Source organism: Astatotilapia calliptera, chromosome 20, assembly GCF_964374335.1.
Source record: "Astatotilapia calliptera chromosome 20, fAstCal68.1, whole genome shotgun sequence".
Taxonomy (NCBI): domain Eukaryota; kingdom Metazoa; phylum Chordata; class Actinopteri; order Cichliformes; family Cichlidae; genus Astatotilapia; species Astatotilapia calliptera.
This window is the reverse complement of record NC_137441.1, coordinates 28,573,579-28,598,401: the sequence shown is the minus strand read 5'-3', so window position 1 is coordinate 28,598,401 and position 24,823 is coordinate 28,573,579. Positions and strand designations below refer to the sequence as shown.

At 39.4% G+C, this 24,823-nt stretch overlaps 1 protein-coding gene across 2 annotated transcripts in view; it reads left to right on the top strand.

The window, feature by feature from the left end:
• mtcl2 (microtubule crosslinking factor 2) overlaps nucleotides 1-24,823 on the top strand; it is an 89,424-nt gene that overhangs the window by 4,829 nt on the left and 59,772 nt on the right. For both annotated transcript variants that reach the window (XM_026155101.2, XM_080295687.1), the window contains exons 2-4: nucleotides 1,592-1,693; nucleotides 1,977-2,099; nucleotides 13,834-13,983. In XM_026155101.2, the coding sequence (XP_026010886.2) occupies nucleotides 1,592-1,693; nucleotides 1,977-2,099; nucleotides 13,834-13,983 (375 nt within the window). The remainder of the gene's footprint in view (nucleotides 1-1,591; nucleotides 1,694-1,976; nucleotides 2,100-13,833; nucleotides 13,984-24,823) is intronic.

The window sequence follows — 24,823 nt, the reverse complement described above, 5'->3', positions numbered from 1 at the left end:
GTCAGTGGACCATCTCTCTCCCTCAGTCTCAGTCTCTCACCACATTAACTTATGATTCCCTGGTTTCGTGTCCTCACTTCCTCACTCTCTGCTGTCATGTTTTATCTCCCTCTCCATCTAGATAGTTTTCACGCTCTGTTTTTTTCCCTATCTGATTTTTCTTTTCCTGTTTCCCATTTACATTCCCTTTTATTGCTTTGCTGTTCTTTCATTCCTTTTCCTCTCAGTTTCAGAATTTGGGTTTTGTTCTTGTGTCTGCTCTTTCCCTTTGATTCTTTTTCATGCTATTAACTTTCATCCTCCTTTCTTTTTACTTCATTCCATTTCTCTCGTTCACTCTGTTCTCTATCACAGATGTGTAGCAGTGGCCAGCGGTGTGCCACTCACAGAAACATTACTAAATCCATCCATTTTACTTTACCTGCTCACACGGTTATGATTCATCCTTGTACAGTTTAGTGCGTACGTAGTGGAGACGCAGGCACACACTGCTCACCTTGCTTTTCATATTGTGCACATAGTAAACATACAGACACACAAAAATACACATGCACACACACCCGCACAGCTTGTTGTTGCTGCACTTGGAGCTCTGCAGAAGCTGACCCACATTCTTTACTGTAGTAAGTCATGACAGCACTACTATTACTACAGCCGCTCATACTCATTTGGCTCATTATGCTAACACATCACCCACACAAACACGCTCATACTTAGAGGCAGGGATTTTTGCCAGCACACGTTCATTTAACAGTTCTGTAAGCACATTGTCGTGCTTTGCCGTAAAACAGAGTGACCTAGACTTTCCTTTTTTTATGGGGTGTGATACTTGATTTCATTGGAAACACAGACAGAGCTGCGCCTTAAATATGATTCAGAAGTGTGATGCAATTCATGCTGTCAGGCTGAAATGAATAATTCATCTGCATGTGACTAAAACGGGGGTAGATAAAAACACTGGTTTGAATGAAACATTTATACTGGTCTGTAGTATTTGTGAGTTGTATTTTAGTGCAGTCCCACACTATCCAAATGCTCTGCTTAGATTTTGAATTTTCTTAATCCACAGATGCCACATCCTGGAGTTTGCTCCAAGGTGTGCTAATAGCTATACCCTGACCTTTGGTCTCCTTAGCACTACCTTCGGAGTGAGGCAAAAAACAAGAGTACAGTTCACTGTCATATTATCTTACTCGGTCATGCAGTTCTCTATTTTGCATGGCCCCTTTTATCTGATGTAAGAAAATATTGCAGAAGCTCATTTTAAGAGGACACTGATTGTTATGCAATTATGAGGGTGATAAAGAAGAAGATGTAGTCATACATGGCAGCAAGAGGTGATTGATGGACTACATTACGATGTTGGAAAGTTTAATGGAGTGATTTTCTGATGACAGTGATGATTGCCTTGCATTTATGACAAAAATCCTGTGTGTGCATATAATGCTGTCAGCTCTTTACAGCCACTTAGAGCCTGATGTTCAGTCAGAAGTCTTTACACCTTCTCCACAGGTTAACACTGGAGGAGTACTTAGCTATGTGTAAAAATAACAGACGCACTTATATACTCTCTCATTTTCACTGCCCCAAGGATGAGATGGAGGAATTGAGATCTGAGATGCTGGAGATGAGGGACATGTACATGGAGGAAGACGTTTACCAGTTGCAGGAACTGCGGCAACAGCTGGAGCAGGTATGTGGTTACAAAGACAGACTGGTTTAATGAGCCTGACTTATCGCAGATCTTGCAAAAATGACCTCGTGAAGAAAGAATTCCATTTATTTTACATCTGAAAAGCAAATTTGGGCTCCAAAAATAAATGCAACAAATGCTCTTTCCTGCCATTTTATGTTTTCTGCATTTCTTCTACATGCACATGACTGCTGCAAGGAACAGTGCAGTGAAGCAAAGTACTAGAGATGGATTAGACAGCTGATGCATAACATGATCTGCTGACATTGCCCCTGTTCCTCAGGCAAACAAGACCTGCCGCATCCTGCAGTACCGGCTGAGGAAGGCAGAACGACGCTCTATCCGCGTGGCCCAAACAGGACAAGTGGATGGAGAACTGATACGAACACTAGAGCAGGATGTAAAAGTAAGTGTTGGAGATTGAGCTGGAAATTAAAAGATGTGTGGACTCAAATGAAGTTGGTCTCAAAAAGAGTCAAGTGGAACATCGTTAGATGTCTTGTCTTTAATCCCAGCATCTCTAAGGTACTCAATAATAAAAACACAGCTGTCAGGTTTAATTAGCTAACGAGTTAATTAAACTTCTTCTACCATCTTTGATCTTTAGAAGTAAAATATACAGAGGTTCAGGCATTACACGCTCGACCTCTGGGCAACCACTTTCAGTCAATCTTGGAGAATCCAGCTTGCTGCGATTTGCCGTAGACTTGCATTCTTCAAAGCAATTGTTTCAAAGGCGACAAGATCATAAGTTCACTGCACACGGTTGCATAATTTTTGCTATGCAACGGTCTTCAATCACTATTTTTGTGACATAAGAGAAGATATGTTTGGATACACTAATGCTTTCTGATGATGTGTCTGTATATGGAGATTCCTTTGACCCAGTTTTTGTCACACTCTGAAAGTCACAAAACTGCATCGAGTTCGAGCTTTTGTTTCTGAAGAATTTCCTTCCTTTTCCTATAACATGGGCTATCTGTAATAACCCACTTATACAGGCAATTAATTTGATTAGTCAGGAAACCCCCACCAATGATAAAATTGATACATTTTAGACACTATAAATGTGTCTATGTGCACAGTCTGTTTTGGTAGGGCCTTGCAGTAGCTGTACAGGAACACGGTGAGTTTAGGGCAAAGCCTTTGTGTGTGTGTTTTGTCACACTGACCCTGGACTACCGTTACTCTGTGCGAAATTTATAGCATTCCTCCAACATTTTCCACGTGAAGGACGACACAATGAGGGCTTTTTATCCTCTAAGAGAGAGAGAGCGTGCAAGAGAGTGAGACCGTGGAATCACTCTCGAAGGGCTTCCCGCCCGCTGCTGCTGTCTGTCTCTTAGCTGCTGTATCACCATCTGGTTGTTTTGGAAGGAAGGAGGGAAGTGAGGACGGAAAGAGGGAGGGATGAGTGTACATCCTGTGACTAAAAGGGAAGGGGGTGGTTGGTCAGTGTTTGAAAATTCAAATTGACCAATGAGAAAACAACTCAAAGGCAGAAGGGAGTCCCTGTTTGAATTCAGTGGCCAGTTGTCATGTTTAGAAAATGAGAGGGGAGTGATGGCAGGGATGATGCATGGAAAGACTAAAGCTTGAGGGGGAAAATGAGCTAAGTCTGCATCTGTTGATTGCATCAGCAAAGGGGTATCGTTAACACAGAAAGCTGAAAAAAATCACACTGCTGGGAGACAAGTCTGCCCTCTCTGTGTCTCTCTCTCACAACACATGGCTGATTGTGCCTTGTTGCCGACAGGGCCAAGGACTCAGATGCCAGGTCAAGTTACAACATACTGTTCTGCATGTGTGTTCGTGTGTGTGTGTGTGTGTTTGCATGCATTAAGCCGTGGCTAAGCTTCTCTTTCTCTAGTGTGTATCAGCCACTCCTCTGTTTATTCTGGTAGCTTCATTATTCGTATTTTAAAAACACACACTCTACCTACCCCTATGACTCCACTGTGATTAGGCTGTACTGGAAAACTTTAATCTTCACTTTGCTTTAATAGGAGTTTAAAAAAAATTGACGTTGTTTAAAGGTTTTCAGTGTTGCAGATTTAAAAGCTCTGAATTTCTGACTCAGAGCATAAAAGTTTAATTATAAAAACAAGCGAAATTGTTTGGAGACTCTTCAACTTTGCCATTAACTAAGTCATAGAAACCAAAATCATCCAACTGTCTGTAATGTGCCATTTGTTGTACAACTAAATATTAGCACTGTTGTATTTTTGTGCACATTTTAGTAACCCTAAAGTTGACATCAGATGTGTGAAAATAATCAAAGGACATTTTTCAATTGGAAAATGTTCATAGGTTTGAGTGGAGTATTGCCTCAAAAATGAATGCACAGTTAATTAAGCAGTAAGATGCACAAACATCCCCCAGTTCATCCCCACAGTAAAAGTAAAAGTATGGCACAATGTACCGTTTTAAAATGAAGCAGTTTTCTGTATTAATTTTTTAAGGATTTTTTCCCATATTTTTAACCACACTGAATTTACAAATACTCTGTTTAAAAATCAATAATTTACTGACATAAAATTACTTGGATATTTTCCTTTTTTAAATGAAATCTCTTTTAGTACCCTTATAATGGTTCATCGTAAGGGGATGCATCATAAAGTTTTACACAAAATCTACCAGTGTAGCAATGGTATGCTGGCGTCAGTGTTCTTATCCTTTAATAGGCATGAAGTCCAGAAGGCCAGATTCAAAAAAGCCCAGTGTTTTCATTTGTACACAGAAGTGCATTAAGTAGTAGCTCTATACTGCCCCTTTCATAGTGCAATGTAACATAAAACTATCAGTTTAGATTGAGTGGCTGTTGCTCCATAAGATCAGCTAGTGATCCAAGTAAAGGGTGGTAAGTCCCTGAGGCTTTGCAAGATGGTCATAAAATAACTAATAAACATTCACTGATTCACCTTTTTAAATTACTCAACTAAAATCAAACAATACAAGAAAAAAGCTCCACTTTGGTTTTCACTCCTTATATGTAAGTTTCGTTTTGACAGCGGGTTGAAAATACATGTTTCTTTGCATTTACAGTAGGCCTCACAAAAGCTTGGTGCAATGCCAAACAGCTATCAAGTATGACAGTCATACTGATTATCTTAAACAAGAGTAAACATGAGTGAAAATCTCAGTGCTTCTTCTTCTTCTTGCTCCAGAGAAATGTGCGAACTTATTGTATAAAACGTTTTATTGAGCTACGGTTCTTGTGGTTGACGCGCCCCAGTGTTTTTGCACTTCATGGTCCAACTTGACCTTGATTTGCCGAGCAGCTCTGCCCTGAGCTGCTTTGCAAAAGTAATTGGCTTAACTACTGTTGATGCATTAGATTCGATGACTCACTCGCATGCAAGTGGAAACAAATCAGCAAAAGTACTCCTCCTTTCCTTACTCTGCCTCTTTCAGTCTATTCTCAAGGCCTTTAGTTGTCCTTTAGGGAGAGCACGTGGGCTGAAAGTCAGATGGAAAAAAGTCAGAATGACAAGTGAAAGAAATGGTGAACTAGAAAGAGTGTGTCTTCACTCTAATGTGTTTGTCATGTGAATACTTTCTGACACAAACATGTCATTATGTACATCATGTGCTCTTATTTGTGCCCATTTAGAAATCTTGCGGGTGTCTGCTTGCATGTGACTGCCTGTTTTTATATGTGTGTTTGTAAGGGTTCAGTAGGTCTACAGCCATCAGACTCTCTATGAGAATTCCTGACATCATTTCCTGTCCTACTCACTCACTACTCTCATTCCCACAGGCAACAGGCATCTGGACACACAGAGGAAATAGTTGTTAGGATTCTCATGATGTTAGCTCATTGGTACTTCACATTTCCAGAAAAAAGTCAGTTATTCACTCACTTGTCTTAAGGGTGTGACTGTATCTGACTGTATCTCAAGTAGATTGTTTTAAGATGATTTCCACCTGAGAACAAGTAATATTTTAAAAGGATATAGTTTTAAAAGGCAAAACTTTTAAGGTGAACTTACCTTTTTCAGAAGATGAGTAGATTCCCTTTGTGAGAGAGATTTACAAGGTGTTTAGCATAGCTTAACATTAGGCCTGGGCCTTGAACACTTCTTTTAAGTTGCCCAAATAAGGAGACACCCCTGCCCTCTGCAGCAGTGAGTGTAAATCGGGACAGCTTTACGGTGCTTTGTACAATATTTATGCTACATATGGTACCTGTGTGCAGTCTGTGCTCCCGGTAATGTCAACACGATATATAAAGTAGACCATAATAATTTGACAAATATTTATGAATTCTTTTTCTCGTTTTTCTCTGTTTTGTCATTTAGTTCAGTTCATTTTTTCCATTATAATACTTCCTATCTTTGTACCACACAGTAGATGTGTGTGTGCGTGCGTGTTAGGGGGAGGGTGCTTCCTGTAGATGTTCTTATAAATGCATTGTCACTTGGTCAAGAGTCATCCTGCCTCTCACTCATTCACGCATGAACATCAGACAGACTTCCAGCTGAGAGGAACCATGTTTTTTAAAAATATACTCAACTAACCACAAGCTATAACCTCAATGCATCTTGAAAAGTTACGGACTAGACAAGATGTCGTCACTCTGAAAGCCTTACACTAGTTCTCACAAAAAGACAGCCATCCAAACGCACACATGCTCACTATCATCAAAAGCAGCAGTGTACATTTATCTTATATCTTATTTGCATTGTGTGTGTGCTTGTGTGTGTGCTTGTGATAAAAATTTCTAAAGTGGGATTTGTTTTTACTGTTTAATAACACTGTGTGAGTTCCAGTAAAAATGTTCCTCTTGTGTTGCTCTCACATACACACGCACACAAACACACACATACTGTAGGAAGTTGCTGTTTCCATGCGTGTGTCACGCTTTACATTTCAGGAAGTTAACAGTAAAATGCTTATGTAGAATTATTTTTGGATGTTACAGAGTCCAGCAGAAGTGCTTATAGCAACAGGACGTGCCCTGTGAAGAACTACAGCAGCTTCAGTCCCACCCCTACTGAGCAGATACCTGTTTGTATGCATGCATTAATGAAAACATGGTTAAAAATGATTGCTGGTGATACTGGAGGCGAGATCACACATTCCCAGCATGCCAGCGACTGTGAGAATTCCTCACTTTTCACTACCTCTCTCCCTCCTTGTGGCTCTCTCTCTCACACCCTCTTTTCTAAGATAGATGGATCACAGCCTGCACAGCTGTCACAACACTGTCTGTTTCTCTTCTTCTTTCACACATAATGGTTTATATATAGACACGAAGCAGACCACTTGTGACGTAACACCCTCTAAGTGGGTACTGAAGGGCCAGAATGTTGGACGACTGTGGAAAAGGTCAGCATCGTGAACAGTAAACATCAAGACCAGGGCTACCTCTGTGTCACCCACCGTCTCCATCAAAATCAGGCAGTTCACTTGAGCAGACTTAAATAAAATGTGTTCTCCTCACCTTTACCTTGAATTATATTTGAAGTTTAATAAAAACAAATGATAGAGTCATATGGGATGTTTTCTTTCCTCCATACTGTGATAAGTTATCATTATCATGGTTGTGTTTTGAGGGCTGTAAATGATGACAGGACTCATGCAAAATGATGCACTGATGCAACATTAGGCTTTTCGAAGCAATAGTGAAGATATCCACTTTGGATCACTGAAGGCCTAGAAATATAAATAACTGTCCTTTTAGATTGAAATAGTTAGAACTGAAATAGTTTTTGTCTTCCAGTCTGTAATTCAATTCAAATTCATATTCAAATTTCAAATTAATGACCTCATATTATCTTTAAACACTGGGACTGACTGAAGACTGGTCATTCTCTAGACAGCATGTCATCGTGTTTACATTTATTAATAGCTGCTGTTTCCTGTTCTCACAGGATCAAATGTATGTTTATCCAGCTACGTCAAAAAAGCCAGCAATTTCCATTGAATATACTGCAGTTATTTGCGTGGCTTTTTATTGTATCATATTATGTGTCAAATAAAAAATCCGACTGTTTAATTACTGCATGCAAACATTCAAAATGGGTTACCTGAAATGAAATTACAAGCAAGCAGCGGTGTTTTAGATAGCTTTTCAAAAACACTCCTTGTTTATATGTGCTGCTACAAGCTTATTCAGCATTACTCTGATCCAAGATAAACTGATGGGTTCAGCTTAACAGTAGGCAGTCAATAATTCTACATAGAGCCACTCTTTGTAAGCATATTTCAGAGCTCATTAAAAAAAACAATGCGCTCAACTCCAAGGCTGAGTGTTACAGTTTCACTAGAGTCATCGCTCCCCGACATGAATCTGCAGCGATTTCTAAATTGGTAAATGGAAGGCTGAACCGCTGCAGAGTGCTGATGTAAATAAAACTACAGACTGAACAATTGTTACTGTCATATTTTTACATTAGCAGAAATGGTTATGTTCCTATTTGATTTGACAGCAGAATGGCTATAGCGCTGGAGTGCAGGCAGACAAAGCAGAGTGAAGTGGCATTCAGAAATGGAACTGTGAATCCCACACATGTTCAGCACTTAAAAATTCAAAGTTGGAAAACAATGGACAAAGCCAAAGTGGTTTAGTAACTGTGAGTGATTTCAAAGACCATCAGGACTGACTGAACCTGTCGGTCGCTATCTGAACCACGATATTAGCATGAGTCTTATTTTAATTTCTGTATGCTGTGAGGTAGAACAGCTGTAGATCCGAGGTCAGTACTCAGTCATGTTTTCTTGGAAATTAGGTGGTGTAACACATGTAAATCCTGTTTCTTAAAGAGCTACGTGTGCGGTGTAGCAGAGTACATTATCATCCATTCAGTTCAGGTGATTTCTTACCAGCTAGCATAAAATCAAGAATGAGCTTGCCTAGGGACCCTTTTCCGTTAAGCTCTGGAATTTTAGTTAGAGTAGGTTTCAAGAAAATGTTTGGTGATAGGCTCATTGTAGCAATGTTGGAAAAGTTTTCTTTCAGCTGTTGAGCAATTCAAATATAGCATGCCAACCTGCTAGCACGTAAACTAAGGATTTTAGTGGAAGAAACAGATGAAGACATTTTGCTTAAGCTGTTATTTCTCATTGTCATTGCCAATAATGGCCTCCTTCACTTACATTAATGTCTTGTTCCAGTTCTGGTTAACAGCTACCAAATGCCACTTTAAACCAACTCCAGATCTTTTAGTTGTTTAATTGATCAGGTAAAAATTAAAGCACTTGCCAGACAAAGGCTCAGTTAATTTTGTACCTCTAAACCAGGGGACTGGACGTAGAAATTGCTGTAATTCCTAAACAGTTAATGCAATGCTTTAGCTAAGTCCCTGAATTAAAGCTAAAAGACTTATTTGTTTGATTTAAACGCAGTGGTGGTGTACAGAGACAAAATTACAAAAAAGAAAACCTCAGACAATAAGAGATATGCGGTAGAGCACAGCAGGAAGCAGGACCCAGGACAGGCATGGGCTGTGATGCATCAGATTATCATAACCTGCACAATTCTCAGATGAGTGAAAAGTGGTGCAACCACACACACACACAACACACAGACTTTACATTACTGAGCTGGCATGTAAAAGATCATTTTGTTATCTGCACTGGGCATTTGCATTATCACAAGCAGTTCTGGGCTGCAGTGCATGAGTTAAAAAAAGAAACATATTGAATAAAAGAGTTTGTTCATGAGTTGAGGTAAAGACATAAATTATATTTTCTTTATCTGTAAATATATTTTTACAAGATTTCTGTAAATTATTAACTGATATATAATTTGTCATAATACCTTTTTTCACCCTTCACCAACACAGATAAGTACAGTATGCACATGCTCAACTTTTTGCCTTAACATAAACCCACAGATAACCTGCGTATGTCTAAATTAGACTGATCTAATTTTTTTAAACCGCTCTTTCAAGAGGCGAGTGCCAAATATTTTTTTTGTATGCTTTGTACCTCAGGATAAGAACAAGTGCATGCAAATACACACACGGCCACGTAAACACACACAAGCGGCTGCACATAAAACCCCTCTGATAAGATCTACAGGGATAGAGTCGTTGTTAAAGAGAGATGTCCGTTATGGAAAGAAAGCAGCTGTGTGTGTGTTTGTGGAGAAACAAGACTCCAGTTGTTAAGCGCAATCAAACACAAATAACCGCACAGTGTGCATGAAAAAAAGAGTGATTGGGTGACTAACTGCCACTTGTAGAATGATGTGACTGTTTCCCCCCTGCGGCCTGATTTTCACCCTTTTCTGTAGGTTTAATGCTTTTCTTCCACACCTCCCTGTCACACACTCGCTCCTTCATTCTCTAACACATGCGCACATGTATACACACACACACACGCGCGCAGACACACATCTTCTCAGTCAGCTGACACCCTGACTGAATTCTAATTACATCCTATGGCTCTGTTGCTGGGTAAAAACCACAGCTTCAATGGTATTAAATTCCTTCACGTTTCCCTTTAACATAGAAGAACAGTGCAGCATTTACTGGGAGTCAAAAGGCTGACGAAGGAGTGTTAATGAAGGGGACAATATAGAAGTGAGGGTGGGAGGAGGAACAAAGGAAGGGGGAGATGGATAAGCCATAAATCTGTGTGTGTGCATAGTGAAAAACTTTTGGGCTTTGTGTTTTTTATATATTGTTTTTGCTCTAGCTTAGGGATATCAAGTTCTGGTAGCTCATGCCTCAGACTGTCCTTTAAGTATTTTTTTTTCTTTCTTTTTTTTCTTTCTTTTTTTTTTTTACTGTGGGCTAATTTTACAAAACAGAGATTTCTGTGATAGACAAAACACATTTAATGTTTGTCTATTACTTAATTACATTGACGAAGTATGAAGGGCCATGGGAGAGGTTTGCATGGGTAGGAAAAGTTGTAAAACGTCTGAAAATAAAGTTAAAAGTCCAAGATTTTTGCCCTCCTTCACATTTTCCAAAGAAAGGGCAATTCTGGTCCCAGGCCTTATGTTTGACACCCCTACTCTAACTAATCAACTAATCAACTCTAAGTCTAACGGTCAAAAGTTGCTTACCACGGTATGGGTGTACAAATACAAGGACATGTTATATAGAAATATAGACGTACGCAATACTTTTGTTAACTCCCTTGAATTAAAGAGTTTGCATTTCAGTCACATCCTGATTGACTGTTGCAGCATTCATAATGATGATGTATAGAAGCAAAACTAGAAAAACTGTGTCAGTGTACAAATATTCCTGGATCCAGCTGTACAGTACATTACAGTTTACTAAATGTTCAATAGCTAACTGGTTAGCTTATATTGGTATATTTTTTTAACCAGCCCAACATGTGAGGTGACTGAAAATGAACAGATAGACAGACAGCAACAAAATAATATTTTCATGTTAATAACTTTTGTCTAAAATAAAGTCTCTTCATATAATAATAAGATGAGAGATGCCTGAATAAAGTTCAGAAAAAAACTTAAAATAAAGACTTAAAATGAGTTGAATACCACTGGAACTATTAGAAACTACACACACACACACATTTGAGCATGAATTGGAGCATGGTGGAGCTGCGAGAGCATTTGGATAGAGTGAGGGTACAGAGGGGCATTGTGCATCCTGGCACCAATTCAAACTCATCCACAAAGACACAGACGTAAAAAAAACACATTCAGACGTACAATTACAAACTGTGTTCAAGAGAGTCGTTTCAAACAAGCAGCGAGACGCACTGTACCAGTGATGCTCAAACAGACACCTGATACACACACACACACACACATTTACAAAGTGCACAAGCAGACAGTCCGTTACATGCATTTATAAACTCTAACAGGAGTATTGTTGAAACCACATAAATCCACTCTGACTAATAGTGGTTCCACTGGTGCTGCAGCTTCTATTCAGATATGCACTATTTACACTACAAACAAAAAAACACCTCTATTTTTTAAAACTCACACCTGCCTGTCTCACAGCTAAATATTAAATACAACGAGTTCATTGATAACAAATCATTGAAGCCTGCACCAGTTAACTGCTAAAATGAAAAGTGGTCAGTATAAACTGTTAAACCATTGGAGACAAAAACCCTCATCCCACTAGATTAAATCAGTATGGAGGTTAATGGGGTTTAAGTGCATTTTTGAACTACTGAGTGATGATTGAACAGATTTTCCCCCGAAACACTAGATGAAGTCTTTTACTTAGTTCCCAATGGGAACCATTAAAGTTTAATTTGATCAAATGTAATGCAGCCTCTTAAAATAAAAGCCCTCATATTTAGTTTGAATTGAGCAAAAAGCAATCAGTTTGAAGGTGAAATTGATATTTATTAAAGCAAATGACCCCTTTTCTCTGCACAAGCTCATTTTTTCTGTGTTTGTCTTCTTTAATAACCAGCGATGACTGATTAAATGCGATACAGCGATCTGTCCAGTGGAATAGTTTTTGCTCTTTAGTCGGGGCTTCGGCTCATTAGCCTCTGGTAATTTTCACTGCTAGATAATTGACAAACCTCTATACTGAAAGCCATAATTGGGATTTGACTACCTTTTATTTTTTGCAATTCTTCACAGTGTTTTGTGCGATATCATACTTTGTGCAGACATTTTTTTATGAAAAAAATGCTAAAAAGTCTTGATTCGAGTGTTTGTGTGTTACTGCTGACACTGATAATTTTGGGGTTGTATATTTGATTTTTGCTGTCAGTTTATTCCCCTTTCTATCCTGATACAACAAACAAACCACAACACATGAATGTGAATGAATATGGGACAACAGAAAAACAGCCGTTGACATCAGTATATTTCACACTTTATTTTCAGACCTTTCGATATTTATCAAATACCAATCATCAGCTGATATATCACTGGGCCCCTATGCAAACTCTTAACTGGCTGTGTAAAGACTATGACGTGAATACTGAATACAGTGTTTCGGGATGATGTCGGTGTGTAATTTTGTGTATTGTTTCCCCAAAACACATTGAAGAACCAGTTTTGCATCGGTGTTGCAGATCAGGGCACTCTTTGTTTTTCAGACAGCAAAACACTGCTTAATTCAGCTTCATGCCATGCAAGTTTGCAAACTAGACAAATTTATTTAACTCGCCTCATTTTAGAAGTTGTTCTGATTTTTAATACTGTAACAGCATGATAGCTTTACTAAAACCGCAATGCAGTTGTCACATGGGATTTAAAAAAATTTTTTTCCCCCAGCTGCTGGTGTCGACTTTGGTGTCACTCTCTGACATTAGAAACTTTTAATGAATAACTGCCCTCAGGGCTTTGGTGGTGGGGGAGGCAGTCCGGGGAGGGGGGCACAATCAGACTTTCATGAGATCATTTTATGTATAAAAGATCAGTCCCTGCTAGGCTGCTATTAATTATCTTTTCTGGTATTATTATTGAAAAAAAAAAAGTCCCCTCATCATTGTCCCCAAGTAGTGCCTGTATAAACTTCCTCCTGATGTATAATACACTCTTAAGTCTCAGCCCAAATAACAAGTATTTAACTAGTTCTTTTTTTTCTCCAGCACTATTTTAATAACATTTCTGATATTTGCATAGCCCAGATGTTCTATTTTACCTGAACAGAGATTAATAACATAATAAGTAACCTCCCTCAACCTTGGTGAACTTACAATCCGAGATAACAACACTCTGGGGTTCCTTTTGGAGAAAAATATGCATTTACACACACATTGCTTGAAACTACTCTTACCCTAGATGTCTGAATTAAATGGATATGACTTAGGTTTGCTACAGCTGAGAATATTTTAAGTACACACCACAGTATGATTATGTCTGTAACTTTAGTTCCTTGTTAGGTGTTTCCTAGGATCATGGATCATGCCCTAATAACTTGAACAACACATTATTCATGTTATGTGGATATTGTCATTAAACTGAAACGATCCGATGAAGACGATAAGGTCTTGAAGGAGTCTATGAATGGATCATTTTAGCATTTTAGCTAGGCAGCATAATGTTGTTATAATATCTGATAAAGCGAACAACCTGCAGGGTCCTAATATGTGTCTGTGTGCCCAAATACCTGACCGTGTAAAAGAAATTCTGAGGCAAACGGACTTTCATGCATGATATTTAGGTATCATTGTGACGACTGACGCACTGAGCTAAACTTCCCAACCTCTACCCCTCCATCTTCCCCTCACAGGTGGCAAAGGACGTGTCCATCCGTCTCCACAGCCAGCTGGACAGTGTGGAGAAGAAGAGGAGTCGTCTTGAGCAGGAGAATGAGGAGCTGAGGGTCCGCCTGCAGGATCTGGAGGTCGCTAAACAGGTCCTGCAGCAGGAGATTGACAAGGTAGGATCAAAACTTTGCATCTGAGTCAGGAGAGGCCAAGCTGGGTAGTTGGCCGACTGAACAGGGCTGTTAGATAGCATTAGTTTTGCACTACTACTACTAAACTGTCAGCATATCAATGTTACTACTATTTATAGCTTTGCTGGTATGTGTTTGTCTAGGCTGGAGCATTTCAAACAATAATCACCATATAGCTGTTGTCTTTCCAGCAGAAGCCATGTACTGAGAAACCATTTAAAAAAGGTTTGCCAGTTGAAGTAGATTACAAGACTACAAGTTAAGATGTGTGTTTGTTTAGGTTCAGACTTGACTAGAAATTTCATTTAAACACTGAGGTTCAGGCAGATCCCTATTTAGCCTGTCGTGGATTTGGGACCTTTGAAGAAAACTGTTTACTGTGCTCAGTTTGTCTTGAAGCCTCCAGAGAGTCTGTTCTTTTCTGGTGTTCACTTCCTTTCTGCCACTCGGCTGCAACTCTAGGGACTTTTTTGTTATACTAAGTGTAGCCAATAAAAACTGTAATGAAAAGGAAGAATAGAAACTGATGTCAGGACTCGGTGAAGTGAAAATAAACATAACAGAGTTGATGTTGCTGCCCTTTTTTTTTAATGGGAAAAAATACGAGTAAGTGTATTTGCACATAGATTTGGTCTGAGAGAAGCGTAATGTGAGTGAAAAGCAGAAAATGAGGCTACAGTTCTGCATCCAATTCCTCCCTCTTTCTGCTTATTGTCTCTTTTGCCAATGTCTAATGGTCTGATGGTCACAGCCTTGGCTCAGGACCAGGTCCCTGATGTGGCTCGGGTTGGGATGGATGGCTGGGTTCCTGGCAGGGGATCTGGGTCTGTCTGCTCTGGTCTGGCTGGACTGTGTGTTCCCTTGGTACAATTGGGCGTTTGCTGTTTGTGGATTGAAGGAAGATGGCTGGGTTTCATCACCCTTCACCTGGCTGTCTTTCAGATGAAGTGTAGTGGTGCATCCACTACAGATGATATACACATACGTACATTCTGAATAGCTGCTTCTTGTCTATTATATACATTTCCCCTTGTTTTTTCTCAGCTCCTGGAGGTATCTTGTACTACTACTACAAGTTTGCAATATTGCACTATTTACCAGCCTCTGTTGAACTACCATTAAATACTACTATTAAACTGAAATATGTGTAGCACTGTGAGATTTCATGCCACTGTACAGATGTCAAAAAATCTTAGTTGACCTTCTCTAAAAAAAAGAAATTAAAAAAAAAAAAGGTTCAGTGCAACTCTGCCAGGTGAGGCTTCCACAAGTGGGGGGTGTTTAAAAATAGATGAACAGTTCTCAGTGAATTTCAAATAGCTTGCTTGCCATCCCCATCCCTAACATCCACAGTGATGGAGATGCAACACCCTAATATCTCAATGATTTGATTTATATTTCCAGCCCTCACCAATGGTTTGATTTAAAGACTGAGCTTCCTTTGCATGAGTCTGTGGAATAGATTTTTATATTGTAGCAGTTTTAATTGGTAAAAGTATTATTGGTTTGTTTAATATCCTGCAAATATGAGATTTTGTTTGAAATCTCATATTGCAGTTCGTGTTTTTCTTTACTGTACATTTTGAATGCTTTTCCTTCAAAACACAGCAGCTCTCGAGTCATCTGAATAATGTAATGAGTCATAATGAAAAAATTCACAACCCTTTGTTTTCAGTTATCAAAATGTCAGTTTTCCACAAAGCTTAATTGTTGGCCATTAGAAATGGATACAACCGGATGCTAATCTTGTTGCTATGAAATTTCTTCCCTTGGAGTTATAATTGTTATTTATACTGTCATTTTTTAAGCACAGGCTTTAATGTTTTACTTTTTACAATTAAAAGATCCTGATAGTTCCTGGTATTTGGAAGAAAGCTTTCATCCATCTAAAGCAAAATAGCCCATTGGCTATTGTATTATGTCACCAATCATACACTAAAGCAGAGCTACAAAGTCTCACCAAGTGGAAAGTACCATGGTTATTTCTCACCTAGCACAGCAGGCTGTTGACTGACTGGATGCCTGATGTGCTATGAACTAACATGGTTTCATAAGCCTTGTTTTGGGACTGCTGTGCAGAGTCATGCTAACCCTTCAGTGAAGGGAGTTCTTCACATAGCTGATGTGATTCAGAGAGCTGTGTTTGTGTGCATGTTCATCCACAAAGGAATGTCTCACTCATCTGTGTTTCACCTTCGACTGCACAGTACAAACACAAGAATTCAAGTACATCACAGAAAAGAGAGTGATAAGAGCGGCCGCCTTTCAGAGAGTGATAAAATATACACAGATATGCACAAAAAAATTATACGGTGAAGATAAACACACTGGACAGAAAGGGATTTAAGCACACAGACAGGAGTGCATGCAGTCAGTAAAGGCCTTGGTATTTCACAGCTGTAAATTAAGTTTGTGAATTATTGATTGTGTGGTGACTGCAGCCCACGGTCTGCACTGATATCGATATTCTTTAAAAAGAAGAGCTGTGCGGTGCACTGGCTAGACCTTTACTGTGCTGCTGCTGCTGCTGCTGCTGCAGGCCATCAATACCAAACTGGAAACAGGAGGATTAGTTTCTGTAGAGTAACAGTTTTAATGATTTAGCTACATAAACAGAAATAATGTCAATTAGAAGCAGACAAACATGTAATTTGATTGTTACATCTCGTTTGAATTGTCAATATTCTTTTTTAGTTTTTGCTTTATATGTATCATGTGTTGCTATAAATGGTAAAAACTATACATTAGAGGTTGGACTTATAGGTAGGTTTCTGTATGCGCATGTTTTTGTATTATATTAATATAATAAAAACACATTTTTAGCAATCGTTGTCAATATGCTTATAGGCTGCTATCATTTTTTAGTTTGCCAGTTGCAGAGCGAAAAACAGATAGAAATAGAATAGAATAGAAACAAGCACCGCTGTTGCATGTGTGCTTTATATTATCATTGCCAAATCTTCTCTTATATGCTAGTCTTTGGCAGTTGTGTGTTAGCCTTAGGTACATTCACATTATTAGTTGCAGTATTTTACTTATATGTTTGTAACATATTAGTTTCACTGACCGCAAATGATGCCTCTTTTATGACATACTTAATACTTAATCACAGCAGGTTTGGATGGTGCACTAGTGTTATTATGTTAGCCTTCTCCATTTGGTAACTTGAAGGTCAAGATCTGCCATATTTTAGAAAACTATGTCAATTTTGATATAGGAAGCAATGTCATTTATGCATAGATATAGACTTCATTAATCCCACACTGAAGAATTCCAGATTATAATTTATTTTATTTATAAAGAGTGACAAATTTCTCAAACCCTTTGGTCCAAACCTCCAAATGTCAATTTGGGTTGAAAAGGCCACATCATAATATTTCCATCGCTTTCATAATTACATACCGAAAAGCCTTGTCTTGATTCAAACTGTGCATTTTTGTGGAGAAATTAAATCGTTCAGTTGATTTTTCGTGAATTTGTCTCCTATCTTATGTATTTTTAGAAAATGGTTCATGTAAAAGTTAAGTAAGAATTTTAATAGTTGCTAGAGTCTGACCGATGTAGGAGTTTGAAGACTGATACTGATACCAATAGTTTCTGATTTAAAACTCTGATATTACATGAGCCGATTTTTTTTTAATCCAGATAAAACAAAAACATAAACAGATTTCCCCCAAATCTGTTACGCATAGTTTATTATTATTATTATTATTTATTTATTATGTTGTGCCCAAATCTACTCAGCTCAGATGATTGTTGTGTTTGCGGCGTTCCCAATAGGGAAGTTTGCAGAGTGCTCTCTGGTGTAAAAATCAAGACTGAAATGAAAACTCACAGTATAAAGTGCCTTGAGACAACTGTTGTTATGATTTGGTTGCATATAAATAAACATGAAGTAAACCGAATTAAAAAAAATCCTTTGAAGGGTCGGGTCCAGAAGGGCGCCCAGTGTAAAAACTGGAGCTAAAGCTAATATGCGGATGCATCCATTGTAAATGTAGGAATGGCTGATAGTTAATTATCAGCTGTTATAAATATCAATACTAATAGATCGGAAAATAGATAATATTGGTTGATATTATATTAAATCAGTTGTCTCTCTTCTACAGATGTATACGCACTGTTAGACAAACACACGTAAAACACAATTAATTTAGTCAAACAAGCAGAAGGGCAATGTTTTCTCTCATTCATTTTCTCCACCCTTGTTTTCCTTTACCCTCATCCCTCTCTCACAGCCCGGCTCTCCCTTCCCCTCCTCCATTGCACCTCTGCTCTCCTCCTGCATCTCCCCATTTGTTATCACCTTCTATTCTTCCTGCCTCCCTCCCTTCCTCCTCTCCTGCTGCTCCCATAGAGACGCAGAGGAATGCTGATGCAGGGATTTCTTTTTCCATCTCTCTCCTCTCTCCCTTAAAATTTCTCCTCTGTCCAGCTCCTCCTGCTCCTCCTACTCAAGCCAGTCCGCCCCCTCTCCCTCCTTCATACCAAAGCCCTCATTCCCTCGCTCACTCATACCTCGCCTTTTTTGTCTTGTTTCCTCCCCTCCTCTGCTGCTGCAATCTTCCCTTCCCTCTCCAAAACCCATCGATCCATTCCAGCTGCTTGACCTTTGACAGAGGCAAGGTCAGATGTGATGAAGGGAGGAGTGGGTTAGAGTTATCGGATGTTAGGGAAGGATTGATTGAAGGAATGTAAGAAAGAAAAAAAATCATGGTTAGAAAGACAATAAAGCTGAGGTTGCAAGAGACTCTGTCTTTTGAATACAAGCCAGCCTGTCATTCAACCAGAGACCTTCTTTCATTTTACTTTCCTTCACACTTTATTTACGTCTTCTTTGTAACAATCAACAGAACAAGCAGCTCTTGTTTCTGGTTAATACCATTTATGCTGTCTGGATGTTGTCGTTCAGTGAGCCACTGTATTCACTGTAAATAGGTACTATCATTATAATAACACCAATTTACTGAATTTTAGTGAGTTTCTGTTTCGCTTAGTGAAGGGCAAAGGTGAGACGGATGAGAAGAAATAAAAGGACACTGACCTTGTAATGCAGATATCAGCAGATCAACTTCTGATACTGCCTGGAAGTATTTTGCAGTAACAGCATATCTGTCTGTTGGTTTAGGCGAAGGCATAAATCTAAAGTTTTGCCACCCTGGATAATACTCAGTTCTTTATTGGCTCTTTTTTTGATAAGGAATGTATCCATGTTGCAGTGCTGCTGTGCTCCTAGCACCAATCCAGAGCTGTCTTTGTTTACAGAGTGCAATACAAGCTGACCAAAAGAACACAGAAGCTCCCTTTCCAGCCATGGCCACTCTGCCCCAAGCTGCTTAAACACAAAGGAGCAACATAGAGCTGAAGGTGAAAGATGAAGAGGTAGACAGGCGGAAGGGAGGTGAAACTGGGGGATACAAACAGCATAGTTCGTTTGTTGGTTGGTTGGCTGAACCTGTATATTGGAAGAAAAGAAGAAGACATAAAACAAAGAAATTATGGAAAGGAGGATAAAGAAGAAGAAATTAGGGCAAAAAATACTGACAGAAAGAGGAAAAGGGAGATGATGAGGAGGGGGAATATACCGTGTGGGTGGGGTCTTGTAAGGAGGGCTGGCAGTGGAGGAGATAACAGCCTTAATTGGAAAAAAAATCCTCAGTGACTGGAGGGTGAAGAGAGAAATGTGGCATGTCATTTCTCTTTCTGGTGCTTGTTTTTATTCATTGTGCATTTCTCTCTCTCTTTCTTTCTGTAATTGTTTCTTCCTCAGATTTACCCACACACACCATTACCTCTCTGCATGGGTTTAAATCCCATGTTTCCCTTGAAGGTCATTCAGCAGGGATCATACTCCCTTTCTGTGAGAGTGTGTGTGTGTGTGTCTGCATATGTGCATATGAGGGTTCAGAACCTAGTTGATGATGGTAAGGGGACTTCTGTGTATATGGGGACCTACACATTTATATAGTTGATATGTTTTCTGTCTGGCTTAATGAAGGAGAAGCAGAGTGGTAAGTACTTCTAATCACAGCCTGTATGTTTCAGTCCTGCAGGGCTGTTTCCTTTTTGTTACTTTTAAATGCCCCTCTCCACTCACTCTCTCTAATTCCCCACTTACTGCTGAAGGAAACTGTTCCCTGTTATTCCTGTCTTTCAGGAAGTGCTGCCTATTGTTTGCAGCAAGTTGAGGGATGTGGGGCAGGGGTAGCCAGAGACTTTGGAGTGAGCTTTTGTGCCTGTATGTGAGTCGACGTGTTACTGGGGATGTATTTGTGTCAATACGGGCTTAATATCTTAAATTTTAGTGTTTTGTCTGAAGATAACCTGAAACACTTGTGGAAACAGTGAAGCACCCAGCAGCACTATATTAATAACACATGTTAGTCATTTTTTAAAATGTATTTATTTACTTTTCCATACCAAACAAGTCACGACACTCCATGTCAGGCCAACAGTGAAAGCTGTGTGTTGTCTTCAGGGACACAAGTGTTGTTAAATGGGTCAGAGCATCAAAGTGGTCCACATTTGAACTTATCTGGGTCAGAGTGATTGATTAAGGTGAAGATAGGCTTAGAGAAAAATCAGTCACATAACCCCACTTCACACCTGAAACAGGGTAGTGTGTGTATATGTGTGTGTGTACATGTTTAGACATCTTCGTGAGGACAGAAAATTGGCATACTGCTATATTTATGGGGACCAACAGTCACTTATGGAGACAAAGTTCCTGTCCCCATTAGCTTGAAGGGATTTTTGAGGCTCAAAATGTGGTTTTAGTGTCAGGTTTACAATTAGGTTATGGTTATGGTTAGGCTAAGGGTCAGGGTTAGGCATTCATTTTTGATGGTCAGGGTTAGGGTAAGATAAGATAAGATAAGATAAGATAAGATAAGATAAGATAACCTTTATTAGTCCCACACGGCTAAGCGGCTAGGGAAAGCATTATGTCAATGAGATGTCCTCACTAAGATATGAAAACGAGTATGTGTATGTGACTTAAGGAAGACAATGAGATGAAGAAAAGTTTTGGTGAACACTTTCAAAAAAAGAGTAAAATGATAGGCGATGACAGTCTTTCTGTGAGTGAGGAAACCTGTTTACAGTGTGTCAGGATGCTGCACGGCGTAACTGAGTTAGAGCATAACACAAGACTAGAGCGACATAAAGAGAAGCGGAGAGACTGAAAGTAAAAGGGAAGAGAGAGGAAGAGAATCAAAGTTCAGAGGAGTGACAGGTGAGAGAATGAGGCATGGAAAGAGATAAAGGGAACAAAAGAGGGAATGGATTTAGATTGTGAATGGCAGATAAGACTGCTGTTTAAAAATGCGAACAAAAGCGAGTGATATCGTGAGAGAAGAAGAGAGGAAAAGTGGGACAGGGGAGACAAAATAAAACATATTAAAAAAAACATATAAAAAACAAAATCACTGCAGTCCAGGCACATGGGTTCAGGTGGCGTCAAACCCGTATATGAAATAATCTTCCACCATTCCGACTTCGCCTTGCACTTTCCATTATGGCAGGTGGTGCTTATGTACGGCAGTATTGCATAATTTTTATAACGGTAACTATACTGTACTGGACAAAAATGTGCTCTGTGAGGGTGTAAAGACCTTTTGTGCTACATGTTAAGAAATATCATCAAGGTGTTGATGTGTATAAGAATCGGGTTGGATGAAATTAACATCGGGCTGGTGGATACTCAGAAAACACAACGCCTCTGGCCGTCACAGCTATTGGTGGGAAGAAGGCATAAAAAATGGATAAAAAGAGAAAGGAAGAGGAGACGAGGAAAGATAGGAGGGGGAATTTTGCCAGAAGGGTTTCTAGGTCGATGGGAACTTCAGCGGTACCAGTGGGACAGACAGAAGTCACATGCACAAATACACACAAACACACATACACAGAGAAAGAGAGTGATACATTTGTACTCATTCACATACACACACACATATACGTGTACTAGAATATAGAAAAATAGGAGAGCTGAATGTTCTCTGGGAACTCAAAGCCCTTATAGGCACACACACACACACACACACACACACACACACACACACACACACACACACACACACACACACACACACACACACACACAGAAAGAACGAGAGAGCAGTACAAGGGCGAACAAAGAGTAATGGCCTGAATCACCGCTTCTCCCTGTATATCACACAGACATCCACAGCTGGGCGCTCCATACTGACTGAGGGATGAACACTTACACTGTTTTGTTTAAAGTTACTGACAGAATTATAGTAGTGCTAAAGGACTTCGCTAATTACATAATGCAGATAGGGTTTTTGCTCAACTATCAAGAATCATTATTATTATTATTATTATTATTATTAAAGCAACTTCTGTGTAAAACAGTGTGTTTCAGCATGCAGATTACACTGGATTACAAGGTGTTACTCATGGTGGAGAATAATGTGACTGTAGGTCTCTTAAAAGCATTAGTTATCATAACCAGGAACAAGCACGTGCTTTGAAATGTTTGAAAAATCTCCCATTGTTTAACAGCCAAACGCTTTATAACTGCACGGCCTGTCATCATCCCCCACCATCATCCAATCAATTTCAGATTAACTTTTTTGACAGTATCTCACTCGCTCGGGGGGAGATCAGAGCTAACATGACTTCTCCTCGCTTTGACGCTTTTATAAACCGATGATTAGCATTGTGTTCATCTCCGCCTGCGTGCTCCACCCCTTCTTTAGTGCCAATATTTGTGTTGCATTTTTCAACAGTGGAGCATCTTTTAGGGGCCCGTAGGGGGTGCAGAGGTAATTTCATGCCTCAGTAGATGTAACATGAGTCTGTCTGAAGATACCCCTGCGCACTGAAGGGCAGAGAGCTGGTCGAGTCACGGATTGAGATGCTGGGAGATGACTGGGGAGCAATAACAGTGTAAACACTCAAGAGGGAAGGGGAAGAACAGAGGACTGGAGGGCAGAACGAAGGAGGGAGAGAGGGTGGATAAATGTCAGGACAAAAGAGGGAGGGGATGAATTTGTAGCTCCCATTCACTGAGAGCAACCCCACAGGGGGCTCAAGCTGGAGGAGAACACCACAAACAGGCCAGTAATGCTTAAAGCACATTTACATAGTTTTAGAATCTTAGATGATGTCTTCATAGTTCTTGTTTTGTTCAAAAATTTCACTTTGAGTCGGTTATTTAACTTAAATTAATAGATTGACAGAATAGTGATAGCCTGGCAGCTGTTCTCCGCTCAGCAGTGAGAGAAGAAACAAAGAACGGGAAAAAGGAGTCAGGAAAAGGCTGTTTTCTGACCTGCATTTCAGATCGGCTGAGTGCCTTTAAAAGCTGTTGTAAAATATCAGATAAGTGCTCACCTTTGACTTCAGGACACCTTTTTTCCTGTGCTAATGCATCACCAGAAAATGACCGCTGCATCACCTCATTCAGATGTATTCTGTACCTCTTCCAAACATTACCAAAAGTTACAAAAGCAAAACAAAAAAAAGTTTTGCAAAATGATCAAACCTTCAGGAACCACAAAGACGAGCGAAATCGTCATCCGTGAAAAAACACCAATATTGATGGTAGTATTTGACTCAGGCTGCTGGTTTATAGTCAGTAAGGACACGAGCAACTACAGCTCAAATATTAGAAAATGTCAAATATAATTATTATTATATTTTTCAGCAGAAGGTAAGTAGTTGAATGTTTCCCTGAGAGCAGCAGATGGTCACACTATTAAGAACAACAACTCTGTAAATATCAGAAGGTTAAATATCACTGTCACTCGCATAGAACAGCACTATTCATCTACTCAAACACTGTCACAGTAGAACCTATTTTATTACATATGCACATATTGATACTGGGCCTATGCTAACTGTGCTTTGGAAGTTCAAACAAATGCAGAAAACCCCAAAGTATCAAATGAAACACCTTTAAAGCCAATGTAGCTGTGCTGTCTCTCATGCTTTGATATCATTTATGTTCTATTTCATTTAAATCTAGTTTTCCTTGCTTTTTCCTAACCCTCTAAAGTCTAAGCCATGTGTGCTAACCCTAAGCCTAATCCCACACACACTTTCGGATAGCAGCACCAAATTGTGCTTTGCAATGTCAAACTAAAACAAATACCCGAATCCCAAATATCAACTGAGAGGATCTAAAATATAACACTAAATGTGATCCTTGTCATAAAACACCTAAACAGCTTATGTGTTATTCGGAGTAAGATATATACACAAGACAGACAACATAAGCACGGGTATTTTGCTGGATTTAGTCTGTTTTTGTCGTGTAGGACTGTCAATAAATCCATATAACTGCACTGTTAGGATTACAAACCGGAACATAGTTTGGAGTCTGCACTTTCGACACACAGTGAAGCCGAGACTCAGCGAGGCTGCGTCTTGCTGCTTTGTCGTCTTAAATTGGTCACGTAATTTGGACTCCAAAGGGTTAGATTATGTCCAAAATTTGATATTTTCAGAAAGAATGAATGTTTTTTTACATATAAATGTGGCCAAATTCCTGCTTAAATACTAAGAAACAGTTCAGGAATTCACCTTACATTTGTCTGTATGACATGTGGTTTATTATTTGGCCCCTATAACTGAAGAACAGTATGTAATAGTTAATGCGCTCATCTGTATGTATACAAAGGAAAAGCCAAATGAAATGAGGTGGGAGGTGAGACTGGAAGAATGAATAGGAAATAGCCTGCAGACAGCACACTGTACACAGACAGGACAAAGAATAGAGCAGGTGGATGATGGAGGGGAGGAGGGATGCTGCCTGTCTCGAACCCATTAAAAGGTTTCAAGCTGCTAAAGGCTGACT